We start from the raw sequence: 25915 nt of genomic DNA on the forward strand, positions 1-25915 counted from the left end.
AAAAATAATCAAATACTTAAAGGAGTGTTGCCATCAGGGGGAGAGGAATTGGGCAGTCGTGGCGGGAGAGGGGGTATTTGGGAACAACAGAGATAATGCAGTGAGCCTGTATGCTGATGAAAATGATGTAAGAGGAAGGAAAACTGACCACACAGAAGCGAGGAGGGGAGAGAAGATCTGGGGTGTAAGTGCAGGGCTGAGCCCTGGCAGCATGGGGAGTCCATGCGTAGTGAAGGAGGAAAGGCTAACGTATGTGGTACAGAGGCTGATTGGTTTGGTGGACCGTGCATGGTGGGAACATATGGAAGTTCGCTTCTGATTATTGTCTGTTTCCTAGTGAAATGGGAATCAAGGTCATTAGCAAAGAAAAAGATGACTATCACTCTCTCTTTTGATTCTTGTTTCTCCCATGCTGGATTCCTGAAACAGGAGCTGTTGAGCACAAAAGTGTAGACACCTGAAACCTATGAGTGATCGATCGCAGAAGCAACTGGTTATTATTTCTACAACACCTGTGTAATCCTTCTAAACCTTGCATGCACTATAGTTTATTCCTAGACTGAAACCACATCCTACAGGCAAGGGTAATAGAGGAGGAATCCCATGCTTTACTCAGATCTCTCAAAGAACATAGTGGGGAAGCAGTGTCATGGTTGCCAGCATCACACACTGTCACCCCATTTTCGTTTCTCATTTCACCCCCACAAGCCAGGATTTCCATATCTCTATGTGCAAACCCACTTTGCCATCTACAGGGTGGTCAGTTATCCTGCACCCCTCTTTGTCTGGCTTTTATTAGGTATACCAAATCCTCTCAAGTTGTGTCTCCCAGTTCTGGAAGAAAGAAAGAAAAGAAGAAAAAAAAACCCAGCAAAGGCAAATGCTGTGAGGGAAGGGTACAGGACAGATGTGAGATCTGAGCAGACAAGGCCTAGTGTATTTGGGGGGCAGATGTGGGGAGGAGGGAGAGCTGTGAACACTCACTCATTAATAAGCTTTGTCTTGGCACAAGTATAATCAAAGCCCTGATGACAGTGTTGTCATAACATCTATACAACCACTATTCTGGGCTTTGGGTTTACTCATTTCCTGGACTACGGCTCAGAATTCACCACAGTAAATTCTTCTGTGGCTGTTCAGCTCCCCGTATCACATTGTTTTATTACCTCTTCCAAAAGTTAAGATTCAGCATATACTTTATACCAAATATAGAATCTCAGAAAAGGAGGCTTGTAGGTCATCTCCCCCAACGTTTCATCCAGTTCTGGAATTATTCTTGTAACTTCCCTACCAACTAGCCATTCGGACGTTGTAAACAACCTCAGCTGTAGGCCTCGCCACGTCATGAGGCAGCCCATTCCTTTCATGGAATGTGTTAGATTACAGCAAACTAAATGCCTTCCTTCTAATTCCAACCCTTAATTCTCTGACTCATCTCTGGGGCTATACAATACAAACATATCCTCGTGCCTTTGTTCAGGGAAACAGCCATTATCTTGTCTCCATCTTACCTATTAAACATCCAGTCAGCCTCTGCATCACAAGTATGTCTATATTCAGAGTAAAAAAGCTTTCTGCATGGTCTTTACCTGCTAGTAAATTAAACATGAAAGAAAGAGAGTATGTCTACTTGAAGAGCAGTTCCAAATAGCCTTTAGCTTAGAGAGGATAAAAAGCTCCTTGCATGCCAGCACTATCCAATCTAATGGAAAAGTTAGAGCGGGATGAAATTATCTTTTTAAATGATGTATTTCCCAGGACTCCAACAAGGAATAAAAGGGAAGGCACACCGTGATTATGTGGAATTGAGAGGCAAGATGAGGGAGTCATTCACTTTCTTCCCCTTGAACTGTAACCTCAGTCCTGCTCCTGTGCATTCTTCTTCCGTCGCATCTTTACTCAGTGCATGCAAATCCCAATCATTGCACTTGGTGTTAGGGTTTCAACGGTGAGCATCCCTGTACTTATTCAACAAATATCGATTGTGGACCTACCAGTTGCTAGCACCATCCTGCCAATGGGATATAGCAGTGGACAAAACAATCAGGTAAAAAATGCTCTCTTTTTGCACCTAATACTTTACTAAGGGGAAAACACATAATCTCACAAATATTTGTAAAATTCTAATAGTTACAAAAACGCTCCGAGGGAAGATTCAGGATGCCACAAGAGCATGTCCAGGTGATTAGGGAAACCTCTCCTGAGGACGGGATGCTGAGTGGGGCTCTAAAGGCCATAGGGGAGAAGGTCCCTGGCAGGGGAGCGTGAGCATAGCGTGTGAGGGAGGAGCATGGACTGTGTGAGACTGGGAAGGCAGACAGTGGGAAGGTCAAGGTCAGAGATGAAACTTGAGAGGCAGGAAGAATCCAGACAATTTGGGGATTTGTGGGCCATGTTAAGAATTTCCATTTTTAGCCACCAGCAGTGAGGACCCACTGAAATGTTTTAAGCCAGGTGAGTGTGTATGTAACATGATCTAGATTCTATTTACAAGCGATCAGTGGCTAAAAACTCCCTGCTCTGAGCTTCCAGGATTCGTTAACAGATTGTCTTAGAACAACTTGGGCATCTGATTAAAGTTGTCTTCGCATAGAATCAGTGGGTTATAAACAAGTGTACCTCAACCAGGTGGTTATGGAAATGTATTGAAAAGAAACAGGAGTATCAGAGAGAATCCTAAGACATGTATTTGGACCTAATGTGTTCCTGATTCAGTCTTGGAAGAGTGTACGAGTATGTTTTGAGGGATGTATCTACTTATTCCAGGTTGTCTGATTTGTTGGCATATAATTGTTTGTAGCATTTTCTTATAATCGTTTGTATTTCTGTGGTGTCAGTTGTCACTTCTCTTTCATTTCGGATTTTATTTGGGCCCTCTCTTTTTGTCTTGAGTCTTGCTAAAGGTTTATCAATTTTGTTTACCTCTTCAAAAGAAACGGCTCTTGGTTTGATCATTTCTACTGTTTTTATAGACTATTTCATTTATTTCCACTCTGACCTTATTATTTCCTTCCTTTACTCATTTGGGGGTTTGTTTTTTCTTTTTCTAGTTCCTTTAATTGTAACATTACATTGTTTATTTGAGATTTTTCTTGTTTGTTAACGTAGGCCTGCATTGCTCTAAATTTCCCTCTTAGAACTCCTTTTTCTGTGTCTCATAGATTTGGAGTCATGTGCTTTCATTTCAAATGTCTTCACATAGCCCACTCTGCCGAGGTTGTTGGAGCAGAATTTCTGAGAAAGGCCTGACTAATTGATTAACACGTATGCAACACAATATAATTAATGATCTTCCAATCTTTGAAGGAAAAAAAAGTGTTCTGCTTTACAGTCAACTCTTAATTATCTTGATGGTAATTAATCTGTACATTTCTCCTTGGTTAATTATTAACTTTATGCTTTCTGTCTGCTATATTTTCTGTCACTTTCCTGGCACCTAATAAAATCCAGGACTGGATCTTAAGATTTTCTTTTCAAAATGTAGTAATCTCCCAAGAATTTTACATGTCTCACTTGTATTTATGTCACTATTTGATCTTGTTTTCCATCTAAGTATTATCTTCATGTAATCCATGTTGAAGATGGCTATGCTTAAAAATTCTGAAAATCCCTAAAATATATTTAGACATATCGGCATCCTTAATTCCTTTTTAGACACCTTGCTGCCTATCACAGTAATTAGGAGGGTGGTAAGCCTCACACTAATGCACCTGCCCACGTTCATCTTTCCTGCGAGTGCCACAAGCATCTTGAGGCTGTACCTGCAACCAGCCCCTTCGCTCTTCCTGACTCCCATGGCTGCACCTTGTCAAGCTTAGTAAGCGGCAACAGAAAGGCACACCTGGATGCCTTTCCCTCCCCACGAGCCCCCTAACTGCATTCTATCTTGCCTGTCCTGAAGCTAGATGGTGTCTCTAAACAGTTCTACCATGTTAGCCTGTTTCACACCTTTCAGAGGACAGATTCCACACTGTTTTTTATCCTGTTCTCACCTCTACAGCCTATCTACCCCCCTCCATGCATAACGAGCTCCTTGTGCTGACTCTGCCTGGAGAAGTCACCTTCCCATCCTCTGTTACTGTCTCCTTGGGAGACTTTATGAATTCACACTCTTAACCCACCACCCCCGGTCCTCCACGGAGTTCTATATCTTTTATAATCAGAAGTGCTTTCTGCTATATTTCACTTGTCAGTTTGCAGGCTTATCTTCTTCAGGAGAGGCAGTATAGTGAGTACCAGAGTGCTTGCTTTCAAATCCCAGTTTTGCTATGACCTAGCTGTGTGAACATGGGCAAGTTACCTAACCTTTCTCTGGGCCTCATATGCAAAACAGGGATAGTAACTGAATCTCTTAAACAGTACTTTATTAGGTTCTCAGCACTTAGCACATAGCCAGGCCTCAATAAATAGCTGCAGACGAGAGATTCAATGTTCAATATTTGATGAATACAGGTAAAGGCAGACGTGATAACATAGATAAACCAATACGATTTTCTGGTCTACTCATTGTGAATAAAATTTTCAGCAGAAGTTGACAAGAGAATGTCAGAATATTGGTCTTTCTAGGTAGATACTGGAAAGAATACGAACTGTGAAGTTAGATTTAGATTTGAATCTTATCTCTGCTGCTTACCTGCGTGTTCCATAAGGTTCCTTTTTTCTCTGTTTCTTCACATATAAAATGACAATACAAATATGTCATGAACTAAATAAGATTATATGTATAAATTACCTACCACCGTGTCAAACAGGGATGTAATCAAAGTAGTTCCCTTAAGAAATCACCTCTCTTCTTTTACAGAAGTTCACTTTCAAATTCAAAAGGTAGTTTGAAGAGATAAGGACAGGTCAAAGTTTTCTCTTTATCTCGCAAATAGTACATTGTTAGACTCTATCAATGGTAAAATAGCTAACATCTTTAAACTAGCAAAATGTGCCAGGTACTGTCTTACGTTCAATATCTCATTTAATCCTCCCCAAATCCTATGAGGTCAGTACTAGTATTATCATCCTATAGCAGATGGGTAAACCAAAGCTTGGCAATGTTGTTAAAGACCAAAAGATATACAGGAACAAGGAAGACTACTTCATGGCAAATCCCAGAGTCTTTTCTGAAACCCATGGTGGCATTGAATAGGGAAGGAAGTGGTCTCAACACCAAGGTCAATCAATTTTTCCTGTGCTCAGAAACTATTATAATGGTACTTTCTTCCTGTCTCCCCTCCCAATTCCTTACTAAAATAATAGCCCATTGAGGACAGTTATTGCAAGAGGTAGCACCGCTAACTTTCCAGGCTTGGTGGATGCCTAGTAGTATTTCATCAACAGCTCCCAGGTGAGGCTCTTTTAAACAGTGCTTGCCAATTTTCCTGTGGTCGCTATTCATTTGTTAAGCAACAGATAGCTCCCCAGTTGCTTAAGGGTATTTCTTAACTATACCATGCACCACTGCTACGTGTCTGCTTCCCAGGTTACCCCAGAATTCAACCACATTAATAAACGTGCTCCAAATTCAGCTGGCATGCAGAACCATCCTTTTTACAACAAACTTGCACCATAACTGTTGGAAATTACCTGATGATTCATGCCGTCTAACCCAGAGAAGTATATAGTATAGTAAAATTCAGGTTTTATCGATAAATGGGATAATAATCTTCTTTGTTTACAACAATAATTAAGGTAGCTCAGGAGGGAGCCCTTAAAACCTTGTATAAGCAAGATTTATCCCCACTGGAATAGATTACAGCCATATGTCACCATTCAAAAGGTAATTGGTACATTTCATTAGGAAGTAATTGAAAAAAAAGATTTATTTTAATGCCTTGTAATAAATAACCTTGATAAACACTATTGTTTGAGCAGAGAGCACCGTGTAAAGAATTTGCTTCACATCAAAATATAGTATATACTATATATCATTCTTGGATTTTTCTGAGACGTTTTTACTTACCTTGTTGTGCCTCTGAGTCGAGAACAGCACATTATTATATTATGATCGTTCCTTAGAGAACAGGACTTTTTCCTGAGGGCCACATGCCCTCACTGTTCTCATGATTTGCCTTCCTACAAGACCAGGGTTTATTCTATATCCGTCACATGAAAACCTCCCACATGTATGAACAGAAGTGTTTCTAACAGCGTGCTGGTGCAAAGGCCTTCGAGACAGCGAGACTGAGCTATGAGGTCTCACGTAGGCTGAAAAGGAGATGATGCTAGAACATACCTCTTTGGGTGTCAGCAAGCATTAAATGGGAAAAAACACATCACGGCTCTAAGCAAATTATTGAAATCCAGGCAGCACTCAATGAATATTATAAATAGTTATTATCATTACCATCTCTATCTTCCTACTCTGATCTTTTAAGGAGACATCGTGAGTTCTAGGATGAGGTTTTATTTAAATTGCATTGTAAGAAGTAGGGGTGGTAGGTACAAGCATTTTACAAGCACATGAAGAACGGAGGAATGAGCCGTATTCTCCATAGCCACCCTATGCACGACTAAATGAAGATACCCCACCCCACCCACCCAACTACAGGATCCCAAGTAAAAACAGATCAACAGTTATTTTCAGAGTTTGGCGACTTTGTGAGCTGCTAAGCACAGTAAACCCATTCTAGTAAGTTCTTCAACAAACTGAGATGAGGAGCATCTAAGGGCCGTCTGCAGACTGACCAAACCATACTTTCAACAGGGAACCAACAATTGAAACAGCAGAAGAGACGTGAGGTAAATAATGTTTTCTACGTCTCTAATAAGCCATGTGTGAGAGCTTTTCTCCTCCTACGTGTGTGATGATAGAATAGTCCAGGCCTGTGCTAAGCACTGTATAAAGAGAGCTTGATGAGGGAGCATTAGAATAATCATAACCTTTATTTTATAGATGAGCATCTTACGATCGCACAGCTCCTGAGAGGCATGTCAGGCCTGAGACTGTGTGTGTACTTACTCTGCTTTATTCCAGCGCTGCCTCTCGAATTAGGATGCATAAAGCCAGTGGACCAACTTGATACGTCTTCTTGGAGAATATTTTGCCTAAAGATTTTAAGGTAGAAGTCAAATAATTTAGCCAATGATAAAGTAAACCACTAGTTTTGCATCAAATAGGGATATTTGGTGCTGCAGAACACTAAGCTTTATAACTTTTTAAGCTGAGTACAACAAACATGGGCCATTTAGGGGGACCTGTGTCCCACCTCTGTGAGTCAGTGACTGCGTAGTCTTGGGAAAATCATCCACCTTAGTGAACTTCACCTGTTCAGCAGGGACTCTGCCACATACTGGACCATGTGAAACCCAAAGTACGGAGGCGTCCAGTACATAGAGATCATTAGTATTAAACATTCACAAATCACTCTCAAAACATGCCCTTTGCTTTCTTCAGCCACCAGCTTACATGCAATCCCACAGCTAACCACCCTGAGCCCGAGACAGAGCCATGGGCCTCTCTCCATATTGCTTTCAAATACAACTTCAGGCTTCTTATGTGATCCTTATAACTAAGACAGGATCCTGAAATGGGGTGTGAAAAATTGCAAAGTACGTAGACTAGACAGTAACCCAATGATTTACTTCATGGCTGGACCAAAAATAGAAATTTTCAATTAACATCAAATAGAAAGTGTTTACTTTCATTTTCAATGATAGTCACATTATCCAAAATGTCTTTCAACACAAATCAGGTACTCCCTACATTTTATTTGATTGTGATTACAATTTACTAGTCCCCTAGAGCCCTAATAGTTAGTCTTATTATTCTAACATCTGCTCATTTTCAGTAAATAGAGGCAGTTTAGGGTAGCATTTAAAATTGAGGGTTCTGGTGATAGAGCTGTAGTTGGAACACCTACTTCCACCTAGGTGTGTGGCCTTAGGCTTAACATCCCCAAGCCTTACTTTCCCCGTTTGTGAAGTGGGGCACAATAACATTAATAATAGTATAATGACTTCTCCCCAGAATTGTTTTACTAGCACTGCACCTACTGCATAGTGAGTGTGCAATTTTTTATTAAATAGCTTTTACAAAATTAAACCTGAAGTCTAATTATTCACATATGAGATAGGAATTTCCGCTTTTCAGCCTCCTTAGAGCTATGCGGCTCACCTATTAGTTCCCCAGACAGGAATTCCTGTGTAACATAAGCAGGTGAAGCGTATGCTCTCGGATGTCTCCTGAGGGTCAGCACTGAGGATGGAGAGGTGCTCGCTTGCATTGTAAGTATATGGCATGCGATAGATTCACGTGCTGCTAATCTTCCAGAATCTGTAAAGAAGTAGATTTTAGGGCTGGGACAGGTACCCTTTCAACTGCTACTCCAACCCTCACTGTATAAAAGAAAGCGGGTCCCCCACGGCCACTTAGTGGCAAACCTGGTAATCAGAATGTACCCTCACTCCTAGTCTAGCGCTCCTTCTGCTGTAATACACTGTCCAGTGGGGCTGAACTAACGTCCAATCCAGATCAAAGCTAGTGATTTCATTTAAAACAAAAATCTAATGTCTGTGAATTTCTTAATTTTCATTCTTTATTAAAATAATCGACAGCCTAGCTCTGTTAACATGTGGAGTCGGGTGAGTTGCATGGGTCATTAAACATTCTGGGAGCATTAGATCTTATTGGGAAGACTTGAGAGTTATTACTCTCATTAATGAGACCTAGGAGTATGGAAATGTACTTAATTTATTTGATATTCATATCAATTATTTAGTTCCTCTCTCACTTGAGAAAAGAAATCTCTCAGAGTAAAGAATGTAATGGTTTGGAGACGGTGGGGCACAGGCAGGGCTACAGAGCGTTCCTCTGGAAACGGCGCTTATATATGCAGTCACCTTGGAAACCTCAGGCCCTGAGAAACACAATTTGCAACAAAAAAAAAGTCCAAGCTTCTAATCACCATTCGGAAGCCCGTGTTAGGCTACGATGGCACAATATTTGTGATCAGTTTTTACCTCTGGCATAAGTAACTGACACACTCTACAGAGAAATCGGTCAAGATATTCCCCTCTCAAAGCCAGTGACAGTTTGGTAAATCCTATAACAGTCAAAAACAGTGTGTGGAGGAAGAATGGGCTTCTTTGGCCACTTGCCTTAGAATGTTTCAGATTAAAATTACTGTTGACATTCAAGCTCTTTGCAAAGTCTGTCAATGGGGCAGCTAGGTAAACCAGGATGCCTCTTGTGGATGATGAAATGTTAAGGAAACTAGAGGGGAATGGATGGGACAGAATTTTTTCTGGCTGAAGACAGTAATAAAAGCTATATCACTTACCACCACACCCTATGGACTGGACTAAGGCTTCACCTACATTTCCACATCCCAGCTTCTTAAACCTCCTGAAAGGGAGATATTGTTATCCCTATTGAATATGAGAAACAGCTGAGCCTCAAACACTCTTAGCCACTTTTCCCAGGTCAAACACCCAGCAGGTGGAAGTGCTTGGACTCAAAATCCTGACCCTGAAGCTCAAGCTTTAAACCACTACCCTACATTCCCTCCCACGAAATTCATATTAAAATTTTCAAGACAGGGGAAACTACGGCCCTACCAGCAAAAATACAGAATGAGGTAGTTACTAGCAAAATGGGCCACAAACTGAGGGATTTATGATTTTTTTAATCTAAACTTAGTATGCAATAACACTCAAGTGACTGCCAATTCTAATGTAATTAGACTACAGTAACAAATGGTCCGGACTCGTACCAAGAAAGGGAGGAAAGGCAAGAGTGTTTTTTGGTCCTAGAAACACTGTAATTAATGCCAGGTAGCAGAATCTAAGAGGGACATCGACTCAACACATATTTATTGAATACCAGGCAGCATCCTTGATGCTGGGCATGAAGCTAGTGGAGCGACTGCTCTTGCAGAGTTTATTCTAGAGGAAGAAAAAGATTAAAACAAGTAGACAATTATAAATTGTGTTCGGTGGCATAAAAGAATATCACTGGAAGGTCTCTCTAAAGAGGTGGCATTTAAGCAAGACTTGAAGCATAAGAAGGAAACACGTACTAAGAGGAAGGTTACAGGACAGGACAGGTGGACCTACCATTTGTTGCAGGCTGGATGCAGGAGGGTCCCTCAAGTCCCTCAGCGAAGGATTTGTTGAAGATCCTCTTTAGGCTGGATAAAGTAAACCTCAGAATAACCAAATTGCTTGTTAAAAACAAATGCTTGTCTTTAATAAATTTCGAACACTAATCTATGGAAACTCCAGATGACATAGCAGGTGACAGGATGAGATTTCCACCCAAGGAATGTGTAGAACTGCTTTACAACAATCAGAACCCTAGAATATTATAAAACATTCGCTAAGAATCAGGAGGCCTGGGTTTGATCTGTAACTCTCTAGACACATGGTCTCTTAGACCACGACATTTAACCTCCCCGAGCCTCCACTGCCTGTTCTCACAAATGAGGCTGGCGGTGAATACCAGATGGGACAATCTACATGAAAATCACCCACCAGGCAGGGCATATAATAGAAATTCACCGATGGAATCTAAATCTGTCACTGGAACTTGACACTGGGCTTCTGTGTGAGGACTCTGAGGTTCCTTTGAATCAGAGTTTGTGAAGGCCTTGCTCACAAATACAGGATGAGTCACAAAGGTTGCAGGGAAATGTGGTCAGAGGGAGCCCTATGCATTTTCAAGCTGAAAACTACATGGGCCACAGTGTGTTAACATGCTGGGTGGCCAATACTGTACTCTGAAAGTTGTCTAGCATCAAAATGTCACCATTACTGTAAGTGACCCATTACACTGAAATCAGGTTCTTCAAAATGGCGGGTGGTTCATTAGCATTTATCAAACAGCGTGACGAAAATATGGTACTTTTCTTGAAACAGGAACTCAACTTTGAACTCATGAAGATTCAGTGAGAGCTAATGAACTTTCAGATCAACGAAGAAATTGTTTGAGAACTATACACAGTCTTTGAGTTCCACTGATGTGCTAAGGTTTTATGAACACAGGAGCATTAGATCAGCAACTCAAAAATGCAAATGGCCCAGGTAGTGCAATGAACCACAGAGTAGGCTGTGGGTCTTCATTTTGTCAAGTACATTAACTTACCTTTTGAGGTCAGAATTGGGTTTCTCCCAGAAGCAATATCCTAACCATTCTATTCCCATCAGTCAGATGGTAGGGTTCCATGTTAAAGCTGGTATATCTTCAACACACACACAGATATACTAAGTCAGTCTAAGTCAATGATTTTCAACCATCACCATATAGATCATTTTCTTTAAATTTAGATGCCCTGGGATTCTAATTTAATTTCAGTGGCATGTGACCCAAGCTTTGAAAGCTCCCCGTGTGATTCTAACTGAATTGAAATTTCCTGGCCATGGGCCTGAGCCAACCCAAAAATTCCCTAAAAGCAGCTACTTCGATTGACCAAAGAACCACCAACTTTACAAACCTTCCCACCAGTTTTTTTCTAACTTCTTTCTCTTGCAATCATAACTTTGTCTGATTTAGTTTTTCCCCCCTCAAATGTAGAACGCACAGAGAAATCCTAGGTGTTGATGTTAGTGTGAATCTGCCCTTTTCTAGGCGAGGCTGGGGCTAACTCTCTGCTTTTTCAATTACCACATGTATTACTTGGTTTTTATGAGGTTTTGAAGGTCGTTCCCCAAAGTAATAAAAGCCATTGTCTCCATTCTCTGCGGATGGGAGAAAAATATGATCTAAAAGCCTGTCTAGGTTTAGAAGTGATTAATGTAGATTCTTATGATGAAGGAAATGAAAACGCGAAATCTGGATAAGTAATCACTGTTTGAACAAAAACAATTTCAACAAAAAATGAGCTTGAAACAGAGGGAACAAACTGATAATGCCAACAGCAAATAAATTATTCTCTGAGTTTTAAAAACAGACCTTGTGATAGCATTTTAAGTTTTGTGGATTTGTGGGGGTTTTTTGCTTGTTTTGGATTCATGACACTGCTGAGTATACCTGGGGAGGAAAAGGATACTGTTGCTGCCCCCTGCTTCACGGGTACTTGAAATGGAATTTGAGCAAAGGGGGAGAAGTGAGAAGTTTCAAAGGAACACAGAAACGTACCAGGAAATGATGGCTCCATGGAGGAAACATCACCCCAGGGCTTCATACACCTAGGAGATGTGACCAGGTTTCTCCTTGTCATAGTCCTTGAGCCACACAGGAGCTGTGAAACCACCTCAGAGGACAACAAACAGAGTCTGGGCACTTTGGAGCTCCGGTCAGGACTTTGCTTTGTGTCCAGCTATAGAATGAGAGCATTTCAGAGTAAATGTTCACCCTGGTAGGATGCCACCTACAGAGTGACTTGGCTAAGACAACCAGTTCCCGAAGCGTGCCTTCCAAGTCTCATCAGCCCAAGAGTCAGCTGACACTCCACAGACTCTGATTATGTTTCCAAAGATTTTTTTTTAAGGCTGCATATACATACTTCTGTTAACTCAAAAATACAGGAATATGCGGCCAACTACAATCAAACATACCGCCCGCTTTTCTGTCTCCAGCCCTGCATATGCACATTTCCACTTGATGTTTAAACACCTCCAGTGCAACATATTTAAAACTCAACACACAATTTTCTCTGCTTACACTCTTCCTATCTCCGTGGCTGACCCACACACTATACCAGTTATAAAACCCACAACACTGGAAATCATTCTTGACTCATTCCATCCCCAAATCCAAGTCACCATCTTCTCCGACCTGGATAACCACAGACTCCTAGTTCTCCCCCTTGCAATCCTCTTGCCCTTTCTTATCCACTCTCCACTGTGTAGCCAGATATATGTATATATCATACACGTATGGATATTACACACACACATACACACCTACATATGTAGGTGTGTATGCGGAGAACACTGACTAATATAGTATACACGTATATGTAAAGATATTTACCATAAGGAATTGGTTACCTGATTATGGTGGCTAAGATGTCCTAAGATCTGTCATCAGCAAGTTGGAGATCCAGGAGAGCTGATGGTACAACTTGCACTCTGAGGGCAGAAGATCGGTGTCCCTGCTCCAGTAGCCAGGCAGGCAAAGTTCCCTCTTACCCAGCCATTTGTTCTAGTCAGGTCTTCAGTTGATGGGATGAGGCCCACTCACATTAGGGAGGCAATCTACTGTACTGGGTCCACTGATTCAAATGTTAATCTCATCCAGAAACAACCTCACAGACACACACCAATGTCTTGACCAAATGTCTGGGCACCCTGTGGCTCGGTCAAGTTGACACGTAAAATTAACCATCACAGTAGCCTTTCAAACATGGACATCAGATCATGTTGTCCATTATCTTTTTATGTCCCTACACTCCCACTCCATCCATTTAAAATCTTTTATTTTCTCACCATATTCTGCAAGCCTATGCCTAACTTATCTCTTAACTCTTCTTATTAATACCACATTCTCTATCAACCTTCTTTCAAATTTTTTTAAGCCATAAAACTATTTTTCTCCTGAAAGTTTGCACACATGCTACTCGGAACACTCCTTCCCATCCTTGAGATGTCAGCATAATCCTTCCCAGACCCCACCTCTTCCCACAAGCCACTCCCCAGTTATATAAATTCTTATAATCCCCGGTACTTCTCCATCAAGGATTCCTCATGACCATAAACAGATAGTTACTTAATGTATCTCATCCTCAATGGCACATAAACTCACTAGGGCACGGATTATATTGTTTACAACTGTAACCCCCGCATTTTGCATATAATAGGAATTCAGTAAATGTAGTCCAAATAAATGAGCCACTTCCTAATGACTCTACCAGCCTGGGACACAGGCCACTTCTCTGTCCCCTTAGGTCTATTATAATAAATGTGTATTAAATAAGCCAACAAGCTCTACCCTGGGTAAAAAAAAAAAAAGGTTGATGCAAAAGAGTGTTTTGTGATGGGCTGGCTTGCCTTTCATTAAAGCAAACTTCAAAATGGAAGGTTTGCTCTGGAGCAGTGGGTCTCAACCTTCCTAATGCCACGACCCCTTAATACAGTTCCTCATATTGTGGTGACCCCCAACCATAAAATTATTTTTGTGGCTACTCTATAACTGTAATTTTGCTACTGTTATGAATCGTAATGTAAATATCTGATATGCAGGATGTATTTTCATTGTGACAAATTGAACATAATTAAAGCATAGTGATTAATCACAAAAACAATATGTAATTACATATTGTGAAATATTTATAATTCATGAAGTGTCGTTTTACCTCCAATACTGCTGCTTTCAACACAATAGCTGCTCTCTACACATGTGTGACTGGTCTGCATAAGTACTTTATGGCGCCAACTCTGTCACATACACCTGTATTTGTACGGGGTGTATGTGATGGGGTTGGCGCGATTGTCATCATGCTGGGTACTTGTATGTGAGTATATCTGCATGTGGGCAGACCCGCCTGGAGATGGATAGAGGAGCGGTGTCTCGGTTCCTAAGACCATCGAAAATATGTGTTTTCCAATGGTCTTAGGCGACCCTTGTGAAAGGGTCGTTCAACCCCCAAAGGGGTCGCGACCCATAGGTTGAGAACCGCTGCTCTAGAGGATAGAATATCACTGCTTTTCTGAAAGAAATGGCCTTCAAATGACAAATGACAGATTCCAACCCATTTCTTAAATCTTTAGAGCAGAACCCTAGAATATTCTGAGATTTTTCAATTCAGGATTTCAAGACAGTTCTCTAAACACTCGGTAGCTTCATTCATGAAATTTAAATAGCTACTTACATATAGAGGAGCGAGACTTTCAAAGTAACCCTTGCTTGACTTAAAAGTAGATCCTATAGAATTAGAAAAACCTATGTTTCTTCTTACTTTTTGTGGGTGCTTATTTCAACCAGCTTCTTTATTGGGAGTTGAAATTGATTCCCCTGAACACAGTGTATTTAAGCCAAATCAGCCATTTAAAGCAGGATGACACAGTATGGGTGGATTTGTATTGTATCAACTTAGCCAAGCTGGCACTGCGTGTCCTGGAATCCCCTTCTCTGAGTTAGTGTGCTGCACGAGGACTGGAAGGTGGGCGTGAAACCTCAGCCATATTCCCTTTGCACCGGAAGGTGGGTGCAGGGCCCTGGGCACGGCTGGAGATCACCTGCAGGCTCACCTTTTAGTGTAGGGCAGCCCCGTCATTAGACCCTCCGGCTCCCAATGGACTCCTCTTCAGCTTTTCTAACTCCTGGGCCGCAAGCATTCTTAGTTTCAGGGCAGCAGCTTTGCCTCTACTGAACCAGAGACCTAAAAGTGGTAAGAAACTGTTACAGGGACCAGTTCATCCTGGCAGGTTCCAGCTCATCTTCACTGTCCCCGCTTCACATTCATCCTCCCTTCCTGCCTGCCGGTCCTGCCTACTTCAGGCTCCAGCATCAGACACAAAGACAACAGCCTTATACACACTGTGTGTACCCAGCTCCCACACTGCATAAGGTTAAGTTCTTCTCGTGTGTTTATCTCCTTCACAGAGGCTTTCTTCCTCTAATTGCACCATGCCTGATAAACTTCTCGATAGTTTTCTAGGAAACTGGCAACCCTTAAGCCAGACCTGGCTGCCAGAAAGCTGGCATAATAATAAATAAGTTGCCAACTTTTAAAGATGAGTTGATTTCACTATTTCAAAATCCATTTTTTGAAAACTACGAAATGTGGACCTCTCGTAGAGCGGTATGGTAGTGTAAGCACCCCGACCAGTTGTTTCCACTGAAAATAACTACAACTATTGGGTAAAAACATTTTTAAAACATTTTAAGTACATTGATGAACTGGAAATTATTTAGCATTATTGAGAATCCAAAAACGAAAATATCATGGGGACCCAGAAAAGGAATCTGAGCATGGAGGCCAGCTGTAACTTGACAGATTTTGCTAAACTACATGAAATCCATTTTCAGTTTTCAGCCGAGTGGGTCATGGGAACAAAGGAAATCTCAGGGCCCACGGGAAGCAGGCAGTCTCATGAAGAGATCACATGATGAAACTGGGACCCCAATGTGCCAAACCCTAAATAAAAGGACGAAATAGAATTCAACCGACCTAGTCTTCCCCACCCCTGACCCTTCCACCCAGAGAACTACAAGGGAAATTACATGTCTTAAACCTCAGCACAGAAAGAAAATCATTTCTCCATAGCTTGGTAACTCCAAACTGGCCCTCACTCTGGTTTGTAGCCTGAATTCTTATTACCTGGGTGGTCCCAAAACCTCAAGCAAAGAGATTAGTTACAGTTTAAGCTGAAGTTGGTACCAGTGATGGATGGAAACAAATGCAAACTCTCTAGAGAAACATCACCTTACGTGCAAGTCTCAAATAATTTCTCCAGATAAAGACCCAACAAATATGAACCCACAGTCAAGAAGTACGGATCACATACTCAGAAACAAGACACCATGAGCAAGAGAACAGGAAGGGAAACATGGCCGCCAGTTTAGACCCGTACATGCAGGCTTCAGCTATGGGAATTAGCAGAGAAATATATAAATGTGTTTACTATGAGTAAAGAAACCAAAGAATGAATTGAAAAAGTAAAAAAATATAGAAATGACTAACAAATTAGACAATGAGCTGAACAGAATTTCTAGAACTGAAAATATCTCAAAAAGTAAAATCCCAATGGACGTGATAAGACATCATAAAAATACAAATAAGTGAACATGAAAATGTATCTGAAGAATCATCCAGGCAGCAGGGAGACAGAATAATAGGAATGCTAGAGTGAGAATGTCTAATCCAAGCTTCATTCAGAATGAGGAGAGAGAGAAGGAAGCCAAAACAATTTTCAAAGACATCAGCTGAGTATTGCCCAGAAGTGATGAAAGAAAGACACAAAAATACAAATTTAGAGACAAAAAAAAAAAATCAAGTAGAGTAAGTAAAATCAAATCCACATCTAGACATATCAGAGTGACACTTGCAAAACATCAAAGATAAAAAGCAGAGGAGAGAAAAGAACCAAACAGAAGTTCTAGAATTGAAGTTAGACTGACAGCTGACTTTTTTTTTTTTTTAAGATTTTTCTTGGGGAATTGGGGGATGGGAACAGCACTGGGGAATTGGGGGAAGGGGAACAGACAAGTTGCTGTCCTTTTGTTCTTCAGTCTAGTTGTGGAGGACATTGCTTCACTGGCCCAAGTTGGCACCATCATTGCGCTCTTCCCGGGCGAGGCAGATCAGTCGCCAGCTTCTAGACGGCTGGTCACAGCGGCTGCTGCCCGCTCACGCTGGCTGCTGGCTACACACGGTAGCCCATGGCAACCCACTGGCCGTCGCCGGTGCCTCACAGCAGCCCAGCTCCAGGTCAAGCTGTTGTTCAGCATCTTAGCTGTAGAGGGCAGTGTCACTGGCCCTCATATGTGGGATCTGAACCGGGGCCCTCTGGTGTCCCAAGCCAGCTCTTAACCAATGCGCCACTCCGCCAGCCCGACAGCTGAATTCTTTTTTTATTTCCTAAGCAACAATAGCTATCAGCTCAGTTGTGTATCCAGTTCAAATCCCTCCCAGAAGGAAAAACAAATTAAAGATTTATTCCAGGAAAACAAAACTGAGGATTTGCCCTACAACTCTCCCTAAAAGAAAATATCAAGGATTTCCTTGATGTTAAAAAAAGGGATGTTTAAGATGACAGAGGAATAAATGAAGTGGAAAATATATGGATATATGTAAATTACCATTGATTATATATGCAGCAATCTTGCTGGATTAAGGAATACAGAACCAAAATACATAACAATAGCATATAAATCAAGAGTAGTGAATTTGGACTGATAGACTTAAAAAGAAAATCCATTAAAGATTCAATATTTTTAAGATATCAATTGTTTCCCACAATACAATCTGAATCAAAATCCCAACAGGCTTTTAAGATAGATGTGGGAAAAGGAAGAATCTAGAATATCCAAAACAACTGTTTTTCTTTTTGCAAAAGTTGAAGGACTTACATACGAGCATGGAATAAAAATAAATCCAATCAAAATTCCAAAAGGGCTTCCATGTAACACTTAAATTCATCCTGAAATGTATGTGGAAGACCAAGAATAGTTAGGACATTCTTAAAGAACAAAGTAAGAGGACTTGCCTTATGAAACACAAAGGACTTTAAAACTATAATAAGCTAAAATAATTAATTATTGTCACAGGGATAGAAAAATAGAATAATGAAACAGGCTAGAAAGCCCCCCAAAAAGACCCAGAGGTGTATGACAATATCATTTGTAACAGAGCTAAATATATGTTGAGCTCATTGTTCTGCCTCTGTTCTGACCCCAACTTCAAACCATACACAGAAATTAATACCTGGTGAATCAGAGACATAATGAAAAAGCAAAACATAAAATTTTGAAAACAATATAGAAGAACTTTATGACCTCAGTGTAGGGAACGGTTGCTCAAATAAGACACAGAAAGCACAAACCCTAGAGGAAAAGATAAGTTTGTGGACATTAAAATGTAAAACTTCATTTATTCAGAGATGCTAAGCATAGAGCGAGAAGACAAACCACAGAGTCAAAAAGCAAATTGTCACTCCATAGAACTGCTAAATAATTATCTTTCAGAATATATTAAGTACTACTATGATTCACACAAAAAACAACAACAAAAACAATTAAAATAGACAAAAGACATTTCACTGAAGACGAATCTCAAATGGTTTACAAACAAAGCAAAAGATGCTTCGCTCCATTACTAATCTTGGAAATGCAAATTTAAGAGACAAGAGCATTCCATTTCACACTCATTTCATACCAAATATCAAATGCTAGCAAGAAAGTAGATAATCAGAACTCTATACACTACTGGTGGGAAAGTATCTAATAAGGCTGTAGATATGAATGTCCTAGAAGCTAGCACTTCCACTCCTCACATATGTGTCCCAAAGAGAATTTACAAATGGGCACCAGGACCCATGTACAAGAACGTGCATATGTGCATTATTTGTAGAAACAAAAACCTGGAACACACCCAAATGTCCAACAGAAGGACAAATAAATCACGATGTAAGATGACACCAGGGAAATCGAATACACAGATGCATCTCAGGAATATAATGCTGAGGCAAAAAAAAAAAAAAAAAGTAAGTCACTAAAGAATACATAAGTGGAATTATTCTGTGCATCAAGTTAAAAAACATGATAGTAAACAACATTGTTGAAGGAGGCAAACGTAATATTATTGAGAAAAGAAAAGAGTAAACACGGAATTCTTAATAGTAGTTATCCTTAATAACTTATAGTTATTAAGTTATCCTTAATAACTTATCCTTAATAGTAGTTATCCTTAATAGTAGTTATCCTTGAGAAAGTAACTGAGGGCATGACAAAGGTAAGAAAAAATTCTTTTTTCCTAGAAAGGATGGTGGGTGTACAAGGTCCTTTGCATTGTCATTCTTTATACCACTGTTGTGGTTTTACAAATCTTTTTTTTTTGCATCAGTTACAAAACTTTAATGGTTAAGAATAAAATTAAATTATTAAATCAGGCGCCCTGGCAGTGGTCGGCCAGATTAGAGCAGCAGCTGCCCCTGTGGAGAGCATCTCCATCCATCACTTGCCAGATATTATTGCCTAGAAACTGTCGTATCCCTTCCACCTTTCGTAGGGGTCATTCATTTTACATCACCTATCCAGCCTCTGTGTGCCCCTGAGATTACGACCTTTGCTTTAGAGCGGTGATTTTCCAAGTGTGGTCCCCAAACTGGCAGCTTCAGCATCACAGAGCAAGTGTTCAGGCACCACCCCAGAATTCCTCCTGTATCAAACTCTGGGGCTGGAGTGCAGCAAATGTTTTAACAAGCTCTCCAGGGGATTTTGATACATCTGTGAATCACTGTCCTTGAGGACATGGCCCAGTCCGTGGAACCCCCTTCCTTGTCATCCCTCCTTTCTGAGCCTCGTCAGTCCTCCCAGAGGAGGGAGGGCTGCGCTTTCTCCTAATGGAAGCATGTTCATTTCCGAGAGCCGGCAGGACCCTCCAGTACCCGCCCCCAGGAGGAAGCCTCCATCCATTTTCCTTGCTCAGTGTCATCTAAGCCGTTGTGTTGTGCTGGGTCATCTGTGGTCAGAGATTCACTGGCATGGCTTCCATGTCTGGGGGGACCTGCAGGAGCATTGTTCACAAAGGGAAGACGAGCAGGTGAACAAACTCTTAATTCTGCCTGACTGCAGAGAACCTTAAGATGGGCTATGAAACAGAAAGCCAGTGACCTGTTTGTCTCTGCTTCTAGGAAATGATCATTTCTACCTTATTGTAGCCGTTCTCCATAGGAGACAGTTACAGAGGGGCTCCCTTGCCCAGCACCCTGGTGCTTCCAAGGCTGGAGGAAGGGGGTGGGGGGTGGAGGTAGCAGACATTTCTGAGCCCACTCTGGCTTGGAGCCCTCCTGCTGACCTCAGAGCCCATAGAGGGAGAGCACGAGTAAAGTGAATTCCAACGCCTGTGTGCAACGCCAACGCTCTATCTGATGAAGCTCTCAAAGCCCACGTCTTTCTGTGTCGACCTCTTCCTTTCCACCAACTATTTTTTTGTATGAGTAATGACTTTGAATGCTACATACCAAATATGAACACATTCATCGTATCCTGAACTTGCTATCACCAATGTCAGCTGTTCAAATAAGTTACGAGAAACGCTGTATACTGGGAAGTACGCATCACCGAGCCATATAGAGTACTGTCGCCTCACCCTTAGATACAGAGGCTGGGTTTGGAAACACGAGGGCTAAGTCCATGAAGAAAGAGGTGGCATGTAATTACTGTACGTAGAGCAGCATGAAAAGATGATGGACAGAAACAAGTCCAGCTCTTCTGGAAGTGATGTGGCATAGTGGACAACACACTGGCTGCAGGGTCCACTAAACTTGAATTTGAACCTGGGCTGTGCCCTTTCACTACACGTACACTGAGCAAGTCACTTAGTGTCCTTGTTTATATAATTAGCACCAAAGGAATAGCAAATTCATAGGATTTTTGTGAGGATTAAATGAGATAACACATACAAAGCACTTTGCACAGGGTCCATCACCTAGTCCGTGCTCAGTAAAACATAGCTGATGTCTGTGGCAAGAAGTAACACTAACAGTAGTTCACACCAAGTGTTAAATGGCTGACTAAGCTCAGGAGCTCAGATCTTTTTTTAGGGAACTTCTGAAGGTTTTGATAAGAGAAGCGACATATTCAAAACTGACTTCAGGGAGACAGATTTGTGTGTGAAGTACACTGGAAAAAGGAAAAATTAGAAACAAAACTTGTGAGGCACTCCAAACAGCCCAGGATGGAGACGAATTATTATGCTGAGTATTGAGAAGTTGTGAGTGAAAAGTGAGTTAACGGATCAAATGAGGGAGGGGAGAAGGGAGACGGGGAAAGAGAGAATATGGCCCGAGGACTCTCACCTGGGGAAAGTGGGTGACAGCAGTCCCACAGAGAAGAGTGTGAACAAAGCTGGAGTCGAGCACAGAATACCAGGAAGGAAACTTATGCCATAAGGGGACAGGTATCAATGTTAGTGAAAACAGAAGATGTTAGAAAAGGTAGCATAAACTGTGATGTCAGCCAGACCTCACAGGAGATAAACAAAGAAAATGACACAAAACCATCTTCATATTTCGAAAGTGAAAGGGGGGGTCAGACATTTACACTTCTCACAAACCTACTACCCCTCTGACATCCTATATAGCTGTTACAATTCCATTGACTCTATTCCCTATGCTGTACTCCACATCCCGTGACTATATATTACATATATTAAATTATAAATGACATTCAATATTATTCAGCTTCAGGTGTACAGTGCAGTGGTCTGGCATCTCCACCATCCATGAAGTGCTCTACCTAATAAGATAAGTGCCCATCTGACACCCTACAAAATCTTTACAACATTATTGATTATATTCCCCAAACTGTCTTTTGTATCCCGTGGCAATATTGTGGTTACCAATTTGTCCTTTCTAATCCCCTCCCCTTCTCCCCCATCCCCCCCCCTCCTAACTAGTGCCTTGTTTTGCACACCTGAAACTAATTTTTTAAAAAAAACCCACAAACAGCAAAAAAATAAATAAATAAAATAATAGTAATCATTGACACTGGTTTTTTTTTTCCTGCTACCATTACAAATCATTTTTAAGGAATGATGGATGTTAACTAATCTTATGATAATCATTTCACAATATATTCATGTATCAAATCATTGTTATACACTTATAATTGACATATAACATTATATTTAATCTCAATAAAACTGGGGGAAAAAAGTGAAAGAGGGTCAAGAGCACAGGAAGGAACTCCAGAGTTGGATTTAGGTCCTGCACAGATGTCACTTCCTGTTGCTCTGGTAACAAGACACCCTCCTTGTACTGAGAACAAGTGAGAAAAACTACATGCAAATGAGATAAACCATAATTCCAGCGGGAACCACACCTCCCATCAGCACCAACTTGAGGAAGGTCTTGTGAAGAGGAGAAGGTCGGGCTGGGGGATTTTTGCCACAAATAAAGGGCGAGGTCAGAAAGGAAAGAATGGGTTAGATCGGAGCTCAAGACAATCTTTTCACAAGTTCTAGAGACCTGTGGTTTCTCTTTCTGACTGGGGTTGAGTCATTATAGGGGAAACACAAAATCAGTGGAGAAAGCTGCTGCCTGGAAGCAAACCTCAGGAGCCCAGGCCTGGGAAGCGGGAAGAGCCCTCTCCTGGCACCTGTGGGACATGGGATGTGGTTTGGGATCTCATTGGGGGCGTCCCACTGGTCACTGGTCCTTCCTGCCGCTTAGTGAAGCCCGAGAGGGTTTTCCTGACCCAGAGGGAGCGGAGGAAGCAGAACAAGGAGTCAGCGTTTGGCAGAGAGAGTGATGTTTTCTTCATGTGTTCAAAGTGTCTGAAAGTTAGGAACACAGAAATAAAACACGAGACATTGGTCTGAATCAGAGCAGTTTGAAAGCCATGCGGAGGTCCTTGCTTCCTAAGCTGGGACACTTTCTCTAACAGAGGAGGATCATCGTTCATTTCTACTTGGCAAGAATGTTAAAACCTGGACTATTCAGGGGATGGGTAATATTTTTCACCTTAAATGAGATAGGCAAAAATTTTTCTAAGGAGTATTAGCCTCTGAGTATTAGGTTCAGCGTCTGTGGCTGAGTCTCCTCTTCATTTCGTTTTTTAATTTAGATACAATAAAATTCACTCTCCCAGGGGAAGAGTTATGTGCGTGTTCACAGACACAGAGACATGTACCACCACTTCAATCAAGATACAGAACAGTTCGATCACCGAAAAACATCCTCTCCTCACGCTGTCCCTTTGAGTCAAATCACTTCCCCTCTCTAACCCCCAGCAACCACTCATCTGTTCCAATTCTTCTTTTGACAAAGCCTATTTGAGTAAGGCCCAAAATTTCTTCATGATTTGCTAGAAAAGTAACAACAGTAACAGAGGTCATTGTAATAGTTAGTACACATTATGCATTTCCAATGTGCCAGGCACCCTCCGAAGCACTTTATAGATGAGGAAACTGAGGCTTTGAGAAATTTTGGAAAGGAAAGCAAAGTAGAGAGGAGGGAAGAAAGCTTGCCCCAGGTCGCATCATGGCAGCCCATGGCTTGAGTCCAGGCATGTCTAACTCCACCCCCGTGGAAGACACAGAAAGTAGGACGAAGTAGAAGAAACCTACCAGTTTCAGGAAGCTCAGTTTAGACCTGGGACTGCCTTACTCTAAAACTAAAGGAGATTTTTGTGAGAATTTGGTTAATTATACCAATAGCACAATAATTGACTGATGTAAGATAAAACGAAGCCAGGCTCCTCAAACTCCTCCCATACAACCTTTACAGTATGTAGTGAAGATAAAGCCTGGATATGTTCTCCCTCAACTTGACCTGGTTTGTAAAGCTAGAAAATTCTCCTGATCAAATACTGAAATGCCGTTTCAATGGTCTGAGCATCAGATTTCCTCTTAAAGTTTCAAAAAAAAAAAAAAAAAAAAAAACTGAAGTGGGATCTTTAATCTTAGTCTTATGTATATTTCAGGTTGGAGTCCCCAACCCGATCTCTGGTGATGGAGGCCCCAAAAGGAGTAGAGATAAATGCAGAAGCCGGCAATTTGGAAGCCACCTGCAGAACAGAGCTGAGACTGGAGTCCAAAGACGGAGAGGTAGGGGGCGAGAAGGACATGAGTCCAAAGAGATACAGCTCCAACTGGCCCACCTTTCCCCAAACTGCGCTGTTACTCCCTTTGCCGCTGACGCTGGTCCTACACTGTACCCACAAAAGGTGCCACTCTGAAGGTTTCATTTCTGGAACAAATACATTGAACAAGATGACAATCAGCCAAACCCACAATCCATAAAAGTTATTACTCATCATTTGTAAGATGCTGAGATAATAGCATGTATTCCACGTACAGAATTATGCATGTGGGTATAAAAATGAATGCTATTTCCGAATTCTGTCTCTTGTCACCTTAGAATAAGATTCAGGTAGCTGGCATAATTAAGCTGCATGTCACACACATCTAGTAAAAGATGAGCTTCGTTTACTTGTAGTCATTTCTAAAGTTTATGCTGTATGTGTCTACTTTCGCTGAGAATGGAAAGTCAGAATCAACAGCCGTCCCAAATCAGAACAAGCCAAACCTTCAACAGCGTAAGACTAGGCACCAAGACGATGACAGATGGCAAATATTGATTCTCTCACCCCAACACAATCGCACTCTGATGCACAGAAGAGCCGCTTGTGTTTTTGTGGGCAATGTAAGCCAAGTCCCCAAAGCAAATAGGATTCCACCGCAAAGTTTCGAAAATACCTTCATTGTGTTCATAAGCGAAGTTTGCTATTTGCGAATTTTAAAAGGAGGAAAAATGTGCTCTTATTTCTAAAGGAAAACCCTGTTTCACCTTTCATATCTACTTAGAGGTGACCAGCCTACAGCTGCCTTTGTACGCCAAGGCTGCCTTTTGATTGGTTTGGCGTTTGCTATATTTGTTTTAAAAGAGCTAGTCTGATAGATCATTCAGTTATCAAAACTGTCTCTTCAAATAGCCACAAACTCCAAACCACACACATTTAGAAATAGTGACTACATCACGTATGCAGTTTACAGGTATCAGAATCCAGACTCTGAAAGAATCGGTTCTAGCGTATCAGCCACTTAACACATTGTGGACTGGTGACCCAGATTTGTGTCTATACATTTAAATGCCCTGTCTTCAATGTGTTAAGTCCAAACATTGCTGAATACTTTTGAAGACTTAGCATGCACACAGGCATGTTTAGGGCCCAAGAAGTCCCACAGTAAAGAAAATTGTTAAACCAGCATTTCCAAACTGATTTCACTCTAGAACTCTATTCACATGCTACGTGATCCACTTTTGTAAAATGCTAACATAGATAGCATTGCCAGCACACCGTTGTCTTGCTAGAACATAACCTTCTGTGAGGGGAGAGACATTATCTGTCTTATTCATCTCTAAATTCCCAGTGCCTACAATTCTCAACACATAGTAGGTGCTCATTCGATTTAAGCTTGAATTGAACGCTCATCCGCTGCTTCGGAATTTCACGAGGATAAATGACAGCCTCTAACTCTTTCCTTCCTATTTACTCTTCAGATTAAGTTAGATGCTGCGAAAATCAAACTACCTAGGCTGCCTCACGGATCCTACTCGCCCACAGGAACGAGGCAGAAGGTCTTCGAGGTCTGCGTCTGCGCCAATGGGAGATTATTCCTGTCCCAGGCAGGAACTGGTTCCACTTGTCAGATAAACACAAGTGTCTGCCTTTGAGAGACTATCCATAACGGACGTTGTTGGCAACAGCAGGCCTTATTTTTGGCTTTAGACAATGGCTGCCGACTATTTTTACTAGAACACAGAAAGCCTATCAAAGACCTTGTGTGTGTGTGTGTGTGTGTGTGTGTGTGTGTGTGTG

General features: G+C 41.4%; 1 protein-coding gene and 2 long non-coding RNA genes across 6 annotated transcripts in view; 1 reads left to right on the forward strand and 2 right to left on the reverse strand.

Moving 5' to 3' along the window:
* LOC109388915 (uncharacterized) overlaps positions 1 to 9335 on the reverse strand; it is a 14056-nt gene extending 4721 nt beyond the window's left edge. Inside the window, exons 1-3 of the long non-coding RNA XR_002125289.1 lie at positions 9270 to 9335; positions 8105 to 8263; positions 6950 to 7035 (exon numbers count right to left, since the gene is read on the reverse strand). This is a non-coding gene — a long non-coding RNA (uncharacterized LOC109388915). The remainder of the gene's footprint in view (positions 1 to 6949; positions 7036 to 8104; positions 8264 to 9269) is intronic.
* Positions 1 to 25915, forward strand: part of SGCD (sarcoglycan delta) — a 405963-nt gene extending 380048 nt beyond the window's left edge. For 2 of the 4 annotated variants that reach the window (XM_019654006.1, XM_019654005.1), the window contains 2 exons: positions 24017 to 24140; positions 25597 to 25907. In XM_019654006.1, coding sequence (XP_019509551.1) covers positions 24017 to 24140; positions 25597 to 25770 — 298 coding nt within the window. In that variant the 3' untranslated portion in view covers positions 25771 to 25907. Of the gene's footprint in view, positions 1 to 24016; positions 24503 to 25596 lie in introns of those variants that run through there. The other 2 variants (XM_019654007.1, XM_019654008.1) reach the window with 2 other exon arrangements.
* Positions 12108 to 25915, reverse strand: part of LOC109388916 (uncharacterized) — a 142192-nt gene continuing 128384 nt past the window's right edge. The window contains exons 2-4 of the long non-coding RNA XR_002125290.1: positions 15118 to 15248; positions 12919 to 12999; positions 12108 to 12245 (exon numbers count right to left, since the gene is read on the reverse strand). This is a non-coding gene — a long non-coding RNA (uncharacterized LOC109388916). The remainder of the gene's footprint in view (positions 12246 to 12918; positions 13000 to 15117; positions 15249 to 25915) is intronic.

This window comes from Hipposideros armiger, unplaced genomic scaffold (genome assembly GCF_001890085.2).
Source record: "Hipposideros armiger isolate ML-2016 unplaced genomic scaffold, ASM189008v1 scaffold_211, whole genome shotgun sequence".
Classification (NCBI taxonomy): domain Eukaryota; kingdom Metazoa; phylum Chordata; class Mammalia; order Chiroptera; family Hipposideridae; genus Hipposideros; species Hipposideros armiger.